Here is a 14,206-nt window from a genome sequence, read left to right as displayed (position 1 = left end):
AAAAAGCGGATTGTCATCTCGTATAATCGTATATGTATTTATAAGAGTCATGTAATCTAGAACACTAAATGTAGTATGAATGTTGGAAAATAGTGAAATATATACAACAAAAAGTCAACTCAAACCACTGCATTCGATATTGCATGGGATGTAAAAAAAAAAAAAAAAACCTCTTATAGTTTATGAGATTGAAATGGAGTTAACATGCTAATAGAGTTGGAAAAAATGATCAATAGTGGAAGTTACTGTCAATATACATCTTCTTGGGAGGCTTCAACAATAAAATACACATCATGTTTCCACCAACAAAAGACAATCCCAAAGAATAACTAATTTAGATTCAACTATGTCAACATTATAAAAACAATTGGAGACTAAGTACTGTACAACTCACTAAAGATGTACAAAAGATCAACCCATGAGACTATCAGTCTTCCTCGACTTCAGCATCTTCCAGAAGCCCAATATCATCACCAATTCCTTCAAGTAATTTGTCTACATCTTCACCCAACTCTAACAATCTCACACTCAGCTTCTCTACCTAGCTCTGCTCTTGCCCGAGGCATACAAGCAAATCATTCAATTCTGCCTCGCTCTCCTTTTGGGCTTCTTCCCATGCTTCTGCCTTTACAGTCTTGACATCTGGAATACGTGTGGCCCCTCCACTCTTCAAAGCTTTAATTTCCTTTTCTAGATGGAAATTTGCCTGTTCAAGATTGTTATAAGCATCGGACAAGCTTTTCAGATAGGATTTCATCTTACCAGCCAAATTACAGTACATTGAAGCCTCGGATTCAATCTTGGTTTTCTCTGTTTTAAGCGTGTCTAGCCGTTGTGATGCCTCTTGAAGATCTATATGGAGTGTCTCCAACTGGACTCTTTCTGAGCCCCCACTAGATCTATGCTCAGGCTGGGATGAACCACCCCTACCAATCTTGGCCAGGTCTTCAGCTAAGGTCGCATTGCGACTAAGAAGATCCTTTGAAAAACATAAACAAACCAAAATATAAGTAAATATATATATATATATATGCCAATAATTTCATGCAACCATACCGTTATCTCAGAGCACTGCTTCTCTACAAATGATTTCAGCCGTTTAACATAGTCTCCATCACTTTCCCAACCTTTCTGTTGCAATTCTGCTGACACTACCGCCACATTGCTCTTTGGATGACTATAGACATCTACAATGCTCTCTCTAATATCTGCCTCCAAATTCCTGATGAAGTCAACAAACTGAGCATCAAACATCGAAGCAAGCATCGGATGATCCTCATTCTTCAGATCACTCGCCTTATTCTCTTCGACATCTTCAATCTCAGCTATACTAGCAACGGTGGATCTTGTCAATGGTTTCTGGGGCTCAGCCGGTTTTGCAGAAGAAAAAATTATGCTTTTTTGCATCTCCTCAAACTTCAAAAAGTATGATGTGAGCCCCACTTTCTGACTTGTGGCATCAACTATGGTATAAGCATCCTTTCCACTGTCACTGGATTTATTATAAATAACACATTCTCCTAATATAACCGCTATTAACCCCCTTATACACACTGTTGTGGTTGAATTTGATACCAACTCTAGCAGATATGTAAGATGAGGACGTGAATCTAGGAAGCACTGCACCACACTCGGGCAATTTGAATGCCAAATGACTAGCAGTTTCAAAATAATTGCTTGTACATATGTATTCCCTGATGCATTTAGTTTTCCTTCTTTACTTTTCATGCAAGAAACAAGAGCCAAGTATTTCACTACACAGTACAATAATGGCTCTGGGGCTCCTAAAGATGGTGTAGGTTCTTCGAATTTAATTCGTAAAACCTGCAGTAAATTTTACGTTAAGATAGGAGGGGGGGCAATGTTAACAGGTTTAGTATATTATCTGACCCTAAAATGTAAAGATAACTAGTATTCTGAAGCAGTTGTTCTCCATACATTTTCTGACCCTAATAATACTAGAAGAAAAAACAAGGTGAGATTGCATACCCTCTCCTTGCATTGCATATTGTCCTTTAGCACATGAGAAAGAACACTAGCAGCTCTGGAACAAGTCCGCACTTCAGAACATTCTTTGGATGAATCTCACAAACAAAGCACCAAGAAAAAAAAAATAACACAAAAAAAAAAAAACTTGTTCTGTATGGTCAAGATAAATACTTACGAGCCAAAAGGCATATGGTGTCATGACCCAAAAACTTGAGTAAAAGAAGGAAAAAAAAGGGCCTAAAGATCAGTGGCGGAGGTATGAAGGGTCCGGTGGGGGGCACGTGCCCCCCCTCATTTTTTGCAATTCTTTTTTCATTTTTTTTTTGCATATAAGGAAAATAATTAACAAATAAAAAAATATATATAGAAATAACATTTAGAATGATTTCTTAATTACTTTTTTCAAATTACGAAAATAATAATGGTTGTCTTGATTGAAAATGAAGAAACTACAACAAGGCACATTATTATGTATGAAAAATTTATAAAAAAAATTCAGTGCAACGATGATATCAAATCGTCACTTACATGTAAACATATTTAACCCCACTACGAAAATGAGAAATTATTGAATTGTTAATTATATTTGACAAGTAAGATTGACCTTCTATGCATTATTTTACTATTGGTTAGTGATACCATATACTGATGATGATATAGTATCATTATTATTTATATATTATTATATAATCTATCATTAGACATACAAGACTCTTTTGCATTGCTTATAATACACTAGTTATAAATGACACCATATATTTCCAATTTTGATTTTTCACAAGGTCAATTGTAAAAACAAAAATTTCAAAGCTTTTATATTAAATATTTAAGATTTTGTGCTTAATACTAATTTAAAAATTATAATCTATTGTTATTGATTATGAGAAAAAAAAATTCAAAATTTTAATTACCAAGTGTCCCTTCTTAATCATTTTTGTGGCTCTGCCACTGCTAAGGACGACAACATTTAGAGAAAATTTTGCAAGATACTTATCCTAGATTAAAACAAAAGGCTTCAAAGAGAGTTTATTATGAATAAATAATTCATTGAGAAAAGATGAACAAGAAAAGCCCTTGGACACCTGGGACATACAACAAGATCGAAGGCTAAAACCAAAGCAAACAATATCAACGAGAAAAGAGGCCAATTCCTCCTACTCCCTAAAAGGGAAAGGTGCCCTGTAGCAAGGGAAGCACATCTTGAGAATTGAGGGTTCAACAATAATTTCCTACTTATATCGTTCCAAATGCACAAGAATACTCGATGAGAATTAAATACTCCAAACTGACTTGTACCCAACTCATAAAAAAAACCTGAGCACAGAATGTCAGAAGACAAAACGCAAAACACTATCTAGTTATGCAGAATGGTATCCTCATCTTGAAGAAGAAAAAAAAAAGAATAGAAAAGATATATGTTATGTGATTATGTTCATGTCTTTAATCTAGAAAGGTAAGATATGAAAAGTACACGCTACCTCAAGGGCACCATCATTTTGACTCAAAGTGAGACCATATAATAGCATGCTACCACAAACAAATTCTTCAAAGAATTAATCATCAGAAGCATGAAGTCCAAATTAAAGTTATAAAAATAAAAAAATAATTAACAGAAAGAATTGAATAAATGCACACATCTTCCAACCAAGAAACAGAATATTCCCTTACACTTCAAAAAAAACAAAATTAAATAAGGTACTGATTGCAAAGAGGAGGACAAATAGACCTTCCAAATGACATGTTCTCACATCCTCAGGCAGAGCATGAGTCGTTGGCTGCGGTTGAGGGATTGATGTAGATGCAAGCATTGCTTGACCATCAGGGTTTTTCTGCCACAAATACGATAAATCAACCATTTAAATATAATTTAAAAATTTGAAAGAAGGAAAAATAGGAAATAATGAAAGAATATATATGATCAGATGCAATTGTATATATGACCGAGAAATTCAATCCAGTAGGGAAGTTCATGAAGTAAAAAAAGAAAAAGAAAAAATGAATATGCCCCACACAAACCTTACAAAAGCACTTAAAAACATAGTCTGCTGCTACAAATTCCTGCATGCTGGAAGTCCTCAAGATGATTCGAAGGATAGAATTCAGTGCAGGCTCTACTTGTGGCTCCTCTTCAAGAACTTTGCTTGCCAGGGCATCAAGATTCTTAGTATGACTGGCAATCAGATCACCGATGCATCTAAGTGCCTCATATAAATAAAAAGCTTCTGTGCATGTTAGAAGTCCTGGAAATTTTTTATACAGACTCTGCACCTTTCTAAAGTTGGTGATGCACCAAGAAGTTTCTTTTTGTTGGTATATAAGTAAATGGTTGTTAATGATCATGCGTTTTATTTCATGCAATAATTTTAACATAAAGCTCATTAGTAGATCTCTATTCTGCGAAAAAATGCATGAAAGTTAGTAAAACACTTAATTACTTTATTAGTTATTGCTAGACTTATATGCCTTAAACAAGCCATTTAGTAATAAGCAGGAAATAGCATTTTCTATGGTCCAAGGAGTCTAAATAATTAAATAAATAATTCTGAGCCCAACTACGTGCATGAGGGCATACATTTATTGATATACTTAGCCAGTATTCTAACCTTTTATTTATTTATTTATTTATTTATTTATTTTCTTTAAAAGAATGAGAAGTTCCTAGTTATACAACTTACTCTAAAGAGCACAGACATAGGAAACTAGCATCAGGTAAGTATTTGAGAACAGTCTCATCTCAGTTGCCCTGGTGGCTTTGCTTTGGTATTATTTATTTATTTATTTTGCATTGATTTTCATTTGTATCTTTTGGATTCATATGCTTGAGAACGGGCCCATCACAATTGGAACCTCAATTCTATCTTGATGGAAATGCAATTCCAACTCGATTCATGCTCTTAACTGTGGAATCGCTATTTTAGAGCAGATACATCACCCACAGTAAGCTATTCTTGCAAATAAGTGCCTACAAGTTCACCATAAGAGAAGACTCTCATTTTTTTACCTATTTATCAAAGCAAAATTCCTAGGAACATCAATCATTGCCATACAGGATGGGTATTTCATAGATGTACCATTTACTTTACAGCTTTACACAGTGTCATTTAACAGGATAGACTCACTTGCAATACTCTATTGGAATGGCACAAGCTATATCCAAGTCCATGTTTGTTTTCCCTCAACCAGGAAAAAGAGTATTTGGTGAAACACATCTTCAGAAGGGACTTTGTATTTACTAATGGTCTATCAATTATATTCTCGCTTTCCATTAAATATTATAGAACATTATAGAACAAGAAATGGAGATGTAATAATCACCATCTTTTAACATTCTTTGAAACGAGTGACACAACTCAGATTGCACAATCTACATCACCAATAAAACGTACAAGTAATTTAAGTAACCTAGCATCCAAGAGGGTGTTCCTCATGATATCTCGTTGTAAGGGTATTCTTTAAAACACACACACCCACAAGAAGAAAAAGAATGTTATCTGACCATACATCGCACAGGAACAGGAGCCCATTGGCTTTCTACTCGTAGCATTAAAAGATGGTCAAAAACTTTTTTCTACAACCAATAATATACATAGACCAGTGAGAGAAATCTTACAAAATTATAAAGGTATTCATTATAGCAGATAACTTATTTTGAAACAAACCTGAACCAAGACTGCTTTATTGGTCAGCCTATTGACATCTTTCCAGTGTCAATTTCTGGACCTCCCATTATTAGCAAACCGACGGTCTCTAAAGCACTGAGAAGGTTTATCGTCTACTAGCATCATATTGGTTCAAAGACAACAAAAAATGATCAGTAAGGTTTCAGTGATAACACATACATGTGTATGTCTCTCCACGCACATATATGGCAGTTTAAACTACAAGAAGTGAACAAAGTTCTAAAAATCTGGGTGTCTAACCTTCTGTTGGGTGAAACTGTAGCTACTTCCTCTAAGCTTCAAAATTGATATCAAAGGGTCAAAGCCCATAGTCTCCTTTAGCAATACCTACACCACACCCAGACCATGGTTAGTAGTAGTGAAGGAATGTGTATGCGTCAAAACAAAAATAATAACAAAAGGCCTACAAGCCTGATTAGACGCATCATTACGAATGAGATTGTTCAACAATTCAAGACAGTCTTGTTCAGTGACAACCGTGTCAGAGAAATTGCCAATGGCATTAATAATTGGCCATGGCTATCGCCAAAGCTGAAGTAGTGTTTTCCAAAACAAGTCTTTTGACTAGTAGTACAATACATATGACATCAAAGCACTGATTGATAGCATATTTTTATATACTACTAGTTGGACCCTCACGTGCTACGCGCGTGGGGGTTGTATTATCGTTAATAGAAATAATATAGCAAGGCAAAGATACAATATTTTCTTTTAAAAAAATAACATCAAATACACAATATTTTATATTTTATTAATCATAATTACATCTTACATTTTATAAAATTTTAAACCGGCAAACAAATTGGCCCATTGTTATCTTAGGCCAAGTTTGGGAAGACTAAATAAGTGCACTTTTTGTCTTTTTGGACTAAAAAATTGAGGTTGAAAATATGGATGTTTGGGTTAACTTTTTGACTTTTTATTGAAAAATGTGTAATAAAAAATTGTAAAAATTGATTTGTAGGGAAAAATTTGAATTGGGAGTTGTGCAGCCGTAATTGTTGACTTTTGGTGAATAGTGTTAACTTTTTAACTTTTTGAGTAACTTTTTGGCTTTTTGGCTTTTTTGGGAGTACCCAAACTTAGCCTTAAACTGGAACTATGTGGGCTAGCTAGCTGGAAGAATTGCTTTTTGCCGTCTCTCTTTTCCTTCTCTCTAGCACCAAGGTTGCCACACCTTCCTTCTTATGATTTAAAAGTTCTCAGCTTATTTATAAAAGCAAGCCAACAGAATGTTCAATCAGTTACTGTGTTTCTTAAACCCATGGTAGCGAACTTAGCTAAATAACCATTAACCATAAAATATTGCAGATTTTGACGATGAAAGATGATTCTTAGATTTAGGATGAATCCAAGAGAAAAGTGATAATATAGATCAACAAAATCATATTAAAGTAATTTATTTAAAACAATAGCAACATAGTTCCTTGTCGAGAAAGAGGGGTAAATAAAAGAAAAAGAAGAAAAGGGTAACAATTACTACACGATTATAAATACAATTTTACCTATCAGTGCTTCTATTTAACTACAACTCAAAGTTGGATATTAATTGGAAACCCAAAATGAGATGCGACTAACAATCAAAAACTCAAAAGTGGATTGATATGATTTAATTGGTATTTTCAACAAAAAACATTAATGTAAGCACCAAAATTTACAAATTAGTAATTAAGCATAATATGCAGACATCTATACAAATAAATGGTGCCTGTTATCAAGTTTCATTACTACTTACAGGCCACCAATCATGATTCTCATTCAAAATTTTAATATAATTTTTCTAAAATATCAATCACTCTCACTCAATTAAAGTTCATTGACCATTCAATAACAATTGGCCCATATACTCTGATTCTTGATATCAGCTAAGGCAAAACCGTGTAGGGAAGAGTTTCTTTGTTGGTGTTCTATTAGGACTACTCTTCCCCCATAGCTCCTACTATGCCAACTCCTTATCTTCTCTTGTGTTTTCCATTATCTAATTAAATCTTCATATCTAATCTCTCCCTCTCTCCATTACCTTAAAAGTTGTAACAATAACCATAGTAATTATCAAGTTTCAAATCCAGCTCCCAAAAAGCAAAAAAGCAATCAGGATCAAAAGCTTCAATAGCCTAAATGTGAGGTCTAAATAAATCTAGCAAGGACTTTGAAAATCCAGGTGTAGGAAAGGTAGTTACGTCTTACACCTTCCTCTGCCACTGGTAGCTTTAACATTATTTTTGAGATTTTGAGCAGCTGACCCAGTTGTAGCAGCACTTTCTCTTTCTGCCACAAGTTGAAAAGCAACATTTCAAATAAGGCCACCATTACATGCAAAACATAGAAGACGATGCATAAGCTAAAAGAAACATACCACACTGAAGCTCTTCATCAAATTTTTTCAGATATTGATCAAGTTGTTGAACTTGAGCATCTACCTGTTTCATAATCACAATATACACTCTAACCAAAAAACAAAATGGGGAAATTTTCAACTCAATCCATGAGATACTTACAACTGATGTAAAAACAAGATCTATGAAATGTTCCATTGCTGCATAAAAATTCAATGAACACATACGTTCTAACAAAAATTCATTCATCAAAATCTCACAATGACCATAATGAAATATAGATGTCCTTACACATGCAGGAAATGATATATGGGTAAAAGAATTTAGGGAAATTCTACTCAAGTTATATTCAATTAACTTCTTTAGTTATGATCTTATTTTAGTTATGACTCTTGAGATCTTTGGTTATGCCTCATGTGTTGTTTGGTTATTGGTTTTTTTATTTTTTATTTTTTTTTAAGTTGGGACTCAAAAAGCATGAAGTTGTGCCATTGTCTTCTTTAGTTATCAGGTGCATACGGGTGCATATGGTACACACCCTTCATGTGTACCATAGTCTTTCCCAAGAATTCAACCTATTTTCAAATAAAATCAAGATAGGTGGATGTCTGGAATGGAGAGTCTATGTGAGACTCAATCCAATAAAGACCAAGAAATATACTCAAGAACAAATTTCATTAAGAGCTTCATTGTAGAAATCAGACATAATCATTAAACAAAGAGTGATGAAATCCTTAAAGGGCCCTACTTGTAGAATTGTATGGTGCAGAAAATCAATATATTCCTCAAAAAGGACATGGCTCAAGTTATATTCAATAAACAATAGGCAGGTTATAAACAGTCGACTATTACTTGCAGAATAGGTTACAAATAATAAAATGCTTGACTACAACTTAAAACATGTCTAAAACACTTACTCCTAGGTTAATTGGGATGCCACCCAAATACCAGCTAGGCTTCAAAACTACTGTCCAGTCAAAAAAAAAAAAAAAAAGAAACTGCACTCAAGTAGTTGGGATGTGGCTTTGAATAATGCCAACTAATGACCAATCCATGTAGCCAACCCCAAGAAAATGGGGTTAAGGCTTGTTAAGTTGAGTCGAAAGGAAACTCAGGAACAAGATATCCACTAAGATATTTTAGCCACTAACAATTAATGAATTAAAAAAAATATAAAAAAAAAAAGCTAAGAATTATGGAACCACGACATATGCTAATCATCAGTATAACAAATGTGGTCACTTAGCAGAGACGGAATGACAGAGTGCCATGTTTTGTACCAACTCATATGCTGGAACAGCCAAAGCCACCTTCTCATCAGAAATCTTGATGGCATGCTTTTGCTCATCAAGTACCTTATCTGAGAATCTGATATTTGAAGCATCTGGTGTAATGTTTCCAGACTTGATTCCCCTCTTAATTTCCTCTATTTCCTATTCACAGTGTTGTTCATTTTGCTGTTGGATATCTGTTCATAAACAAAATCAGTAAAAGCTTGTTTAAGAGTTTTGTGAGGGGAGACAATATGATCACATGCATTGTCCAAATAAAAATAAAACAAAATGAGCTGCATTCACTGATATACATAGAACAAAGAAAAAAAGATCTCTAAGGTCTTGGCTCAGGTCATCAACCGGTTTGGTACAGATTGATTAGGGCCCTAGGCTTAAATCTTGCCTAGCAGCATGAGAACAAGAGAGAAACACCAACAATTGACAGAATTATAACTTCACATATGCAATTATTATAACCAATATCCCCTCCCCATATTACACTCCTAAAAAGTTTTATTATCTTTATTTACTTATTTATTATTTATTCTATGTTTTATTTATTTATTTTTGGACGGGTGCAGTTCATCCACCACAGCGTAATCAGTTTGTCAATTGCGTCTCTGGTTTCTTGCTCTAACCCAATATGTGCTTATGTAGTTCAAGCTGCAGCTGCTGAATGCTCTTCACAGAGTAATCAGTGTGGTGATTTATTTCAGTATGGAGATGGAAGCGGGACATCTGGCTATTATTTAACTGATTTGCTATATTTAAAATTTTTACACAAATATGGGGGCTTCTTTAGTCGCTAACTCTTCTGCTCCAATTGTTTTTGGGCAAGTTGTTAATGTTAATACTGTTTGACACACACTATGTTATCAACTCAGAAAGTCCTTAATTTTACCAAATATTACCAAAAATGTTCTTAGGTCATAATAAATGAAGTTATGAGTTCATAGAAACATTAAATCAATCATTTAGTACAAAAGCAAACAACCCATTTCAAAATCAAGTTAAACATTGATACAAAACTCAAAAAAAAACCAAATCAAAGATCTAACAAAACATAACACACAAATTCCCAATTCAAATGAATCGATTGAGTTCGGATACCAAAACAAAGAGGGAGAAACACATAATCAAAGAGAGATCAGAGTCCATGAACACTCACTTGAACCTACTTGTTTGACTCTTATAGACATATTGTCAAGCAGATGATGTGTGAAATTCGTGAATGCAATAACAAACACCAATACAATACAAAAACATAAAAATCTAATATCAAAATCTCTACATAGAAGGGGGAAAAAAAAAAATTTTGCATGCCAGAAAATCATATACTCCGGTTCGAGAGATGGTATCGCATAAAATATATATGGTTTATATAATTGGTCACCGACTCACCGCCACAAAAAGCTCTGTAGCCAAATGACATGGAAGTCATCAATTGGATACTAATTTGGCACACTCTGCAGATTTCTTTTCCAGCACACGGGATCAATTTTCTTGCAGCACCAATGCCGACAGTGCTGGGAAGAACAGGGCAACAGTAAGTCCATCCAGAACATATATATATCTTGTGAGAAATCATGCTGTAGGAACACATGGCATGGAAAACAAAATCCCCTTCTGTTCGAATGGATAAAATTTGTTTTCTTCTTCATTGTCGGTGTGGATAATTTGAATTCCACGTAGGTAACCCAAAATCTGCAAGAAAATTTTGCAGGGAGGAGCTTTGGGAAATAGGCAAACATCAGATCATTGTTTTGGGAAATTTCTAGGAAGAATGGTATTGGAAGTGAAGCTTCGTGTCTTTTCTACTGTCGTATGTGTGGCTAAGTTGAAGGACACGTAACCAGCCCAAATCCACTTTACAAACCAAAGCAGCTACAAAGGTACACTAAGAAAAACCAGCACTAATATTTGCCCACTAAACAGCGAATAGCATTTTATTTTTTAAATTTAGTTCTGATGACTAAATCTCTATGGTTTCTGTCTGGTTCTTCCTTTTCAGGATTTTCCATCTCTTATATCAGGATATTATACAAGATTCAAAGTACACAGAGAGTTGAGGGGAGGAGGAAACCTAACTTCATTTGCAGCAAAATATGGGTAGAAGTTATCACAAAACCAAGAGTAAAAGATGGGTTTCTTGTCGCTCTTGGAGGTGGCTTCAATGCCAATACTCTGCAAGTGCTCATAATCAGCATATTAGGAGCTTTCATGGCAACAGATTATCTCAATCTTCTTCCCACTTCCTTACACAAGTCCCTCAACAGGATAAGACACCTCACCCTGCCATCATTCATGTAGTTAATTTTAATATTTAGTAAGCTTTCACACACTCAATGACCAATGACCACTTTATATATATTGTTGTTATTGTCAGGTAACTACTTTTTTTATATAAATTTATGACTGAAGGAGTGCTCCACAGTATTGGTGATATGCTCAAAATCTCCTTAAGAGATTATATTCAGCAATTCACTACTGATATTACTACTGCCATTTGTTTTGACAAAAACTAACATAGCATTGAAAATATTATTCTCACATCATTCTAGATACATTTGTATAAATATTTTTTTTTTTAAATAGTAGACTTCTTCTCTGATTTATTCTCACATCATTCCAAACCCTAAAAACCTCTTATGTTTTCAAAGCCAACATGGGATGGGCAAATGTTTGTGGTAAGTGTTAGGTAACAGTAGCTCAAAGGTGTCATAATATTTATCACTACCAATGGTTCATAAAATTTACACCAATATAACCACAATGGTTGAAATTTAACAACAATAATTTTCTTTTTACAAATACCCTACTACGTAGTTTTCATTAGCTACAATTTTGAACCCAAAGGGGAAATCCAATGAAGTCATCTTGTTGATTAGAGTGGTAAAAAAATATTCCAGACAAGAAGAACAAACTAATAAAAAAGCAAGGTTGTCATCATCCATTAATGAAAGTATGTAATTATTGGGTTGGGCATATTATCAAACACATGGTAAGCACAAGAAAAAATTATAGCAGAACAACAAAACAAAGACACCACATAGTTTGAGCCAAATATTAAATTGTATTGGGGCAACAGAACAAGGAAATCAAATACATACTGTCAAACAGATAATCCCATTGAAAATGACAGACAGAGAGAGAGAGTTAGGAAATGAAAGTTGAAATAGAAATCCTACCTTATCTGACTCCACTATCAATGCAAATCAGCAATTTATTTTAATTTATTTTCAACACAATAACACAATAGGATGACTACAAGGAAATTTTCATCTCCCATTACCTCCAAAAAATGTTAGCTACTCAGCTTACTTTGCAATTTAAGAAATGTTGATCATGAAACATTTCATCTCCCACACACACACACACGTACACACAGAGAGAGAGTGTAGGAAATGTGGAATGGAAATGTCAATACTTTCCATTTGATACCCAAATTTTGTAAGGCAAAAAGAACCTACCAAAGCAAGAATATGGGAAAAAATGAACTACCTTTCACCATAAAAGGCACTCCCTACATCTCTGCATCTCTACCCCAATTCTGTCTTTTTTCCCAAGAGTTACATCTCTGTCTTCTGTCTTTTTTCCCAATGGATCAGCAAGCTGTTTTTTCTCAACCACCACCACGATCCATTATTAAAAAACCCTCAAAATTTTCCCGGATTCTGCGATCAATTTTTGGCAGCTGCGGCAGGAAGTCTGTGGAGAAGACATTAGTTGAGGATGAAAAATATGGGAATACAGATTATGTTTCTTATTTTTCTTCCTCCGGCTTGGACTCGGATTCAGCTTATTCTTCAGAGGAAAATGGCAGTAAAAATGGAGAATTGCAAAATGAGTTTCAGATGGTGACAGATGAAATTAAGCAAGAACTTCAAGTGGCTGACTTGAAAAGGGAGTTGACAGAAACTACTGAAGAGAAGGAAGCAGAGAAGATGATCAGTGATTTAAAGATGGAAGCTGAAACGTTGAATGGTGAGAATTCAAAGCTTTTACAAGAACTTGTCACCGAATGTAGCCAGCTGAGGGAGAAATTGGGTGAGAGAGAAAGGGAACTTGCGAGTCACACCGAGATGCATGAAACCCATAAGAGTGAAACATCAGCTCGAATGAGGGGTTTAGAACTTGAGCTGGATTCTCTGCGTACCCAGAAAGGAGATGAAGTGAAGTTGCTGATGGAGAATCTCAGCGCGATTGAGGAAGACTACGGCTACTTCGAGAGCCGTGTATATGAAATTATGAACGCGTTTCAAGGTGCAAAGAACAGGGTCAGAGAATTGGAAGAGCAGAACAGTAATTTGGAAGAGCAGCTTAGAGGTAAAACGCACGAAACTGAGACTGATCAGATGCCAGGGGTCCAAGAAGAAGAAGAAAGGAAGAGCTACGAAGATGAAGATAAAGATGAAGATGATGCTTTTGAGTTCCCCACCCCTGCCGATAAGATCATTCCTGTTTACCCCATTTTTGGCAGAGATAAGCTCGACGGAGTTCCGGCAGGAACCTACTGCGTCTCCGGAAGAGTGAAGCAGCCGGTGGCCGGAGGAGGAGTGACGGTGGCGCAGGAGAGAGATCGGAGGAGGCGGTTGTTGATGCCGTACAGGCAAGAGGGGTTCTTTGCTAACGTGAAGATGTTGACCAGAAATGTCAAGCAAATTGGAAAGGCTCTCAAAGCTATCAATAGCAAAGTGTTCTAAATTTTTATTTTTATTTTATTTTATTTTTTGTATTTACGTATATTATTATGATTCTTTTTTGTATTTACGTATATTATTATGATTCTTAGTTGATTGTGGAAGCTTTATCAGTTTAGTTTTGATTTAAAAATTAAAATTTTACCTTTAACTCTCTCTCTCTCTCTCTCACAGTGTGTGTGAAAAATATACATCTAGACAAGGTACACTAGAAAAATAAAGAATTG

The 14,206-nt window shown here is 34.9% G+C and overlaps 1 protein-coding gene across 31 annotated transcripts; it reads right to left on the bottom strand.

Annotated features, from left to right (window-relative positions):
- Window positions 1-213: 213 nt before the first annotated feature.
- Window positions 214-13,980, bottom strand: LOC114283664 (golgin candidate 6). Of its 31 annotated transcripts, none has more exons than XM_082896386.1 (12): window positions 12,781-13,975; window positions 10,681-11,571; window positions 9,286-9,473; window positions 8,026-8,089; window positions 7,850-7,937; window positions 5,910-5,996; window positions 5,649-5,761; window positions 4,006-4,159; window positions 3,716-3,818; window positions 1,990-2,044; window positions 1,057-1,824; window positions 214-979 (listed from the first exon to the last, which is right to left on the bottom strand). In XM_082896386.1, the coding sequence occupies exons 9-12, from the start codon at window positions 3,727-3,729 to the stop codon at window positions 542-544; spliced, it is 1,275 nt and encodes a 424-aa protein (XP_082752512.1). In that variant the 5' UTR covers window positions 3,730-3,818; window positions 4,006-4,159; window positions 5,649-5,761; window positions 5,910-5,996; window positions 7,850-7,937; window positions 8,026-8,089; window positions 9,286-9,473; window positions 10,681-11,571; window positions 12,781-13,975; the 3' UTR covers window positions 214-541. The 31 variants fall into 31 exon arrangements, 22 of the variants coding, with proteins under 22 accessions (XP_082752512.1, XP_082752520.1, XP_082752517.1 ...); XM_082896394.1 differs by having other exon boundaries at window positions 7,857-7,937; XM_082896391.1 differs by having other exon boundaries at window positions 9,361-9,473.
- Between the last annotated feature and the right edge of the window lie 226 nt (window positions 13,981-14,206).

This window comes from Camellia sinensis, chromosome 11 (assembly GCF_055761805.1).
Source record: "Camellia sinensis isolate YWXY chromosome 11, ASM5576180v1, whole genome shotgun sequence".
In the NCBI taxonomy this organism is placed as follows: Eukaryota; Viridiplantae; Streptophyta; class Magnoliopsida; order Ericales; family Theaceae; genus Camellia; species Camellia sinensis.
Note: the sequence above shows the minus strand (reverse complement) of the source record. Positions and strands in the feature narration are given on the sequence as shown.

Bases quoted from the DNA above. Each gene is read 5' to 3' on its own strand.
- LOC114283664 (XM_082896387.1), bottom strand. The intron at 1,825-1,989 runs GTATGCAATCTC...AATTTACTGCAG, and splicing joins ATATGCAATGCAAGGAGAGG to GTTTTACGAATTAAATTCGA. The intron at 980-1,056 runs GTATGGTTGCAT...TGTTTTTCAAAG, and splicing joins AGCAGTGCTCTGAGATAACG to GATCTTCTTAGTCGCAATGC.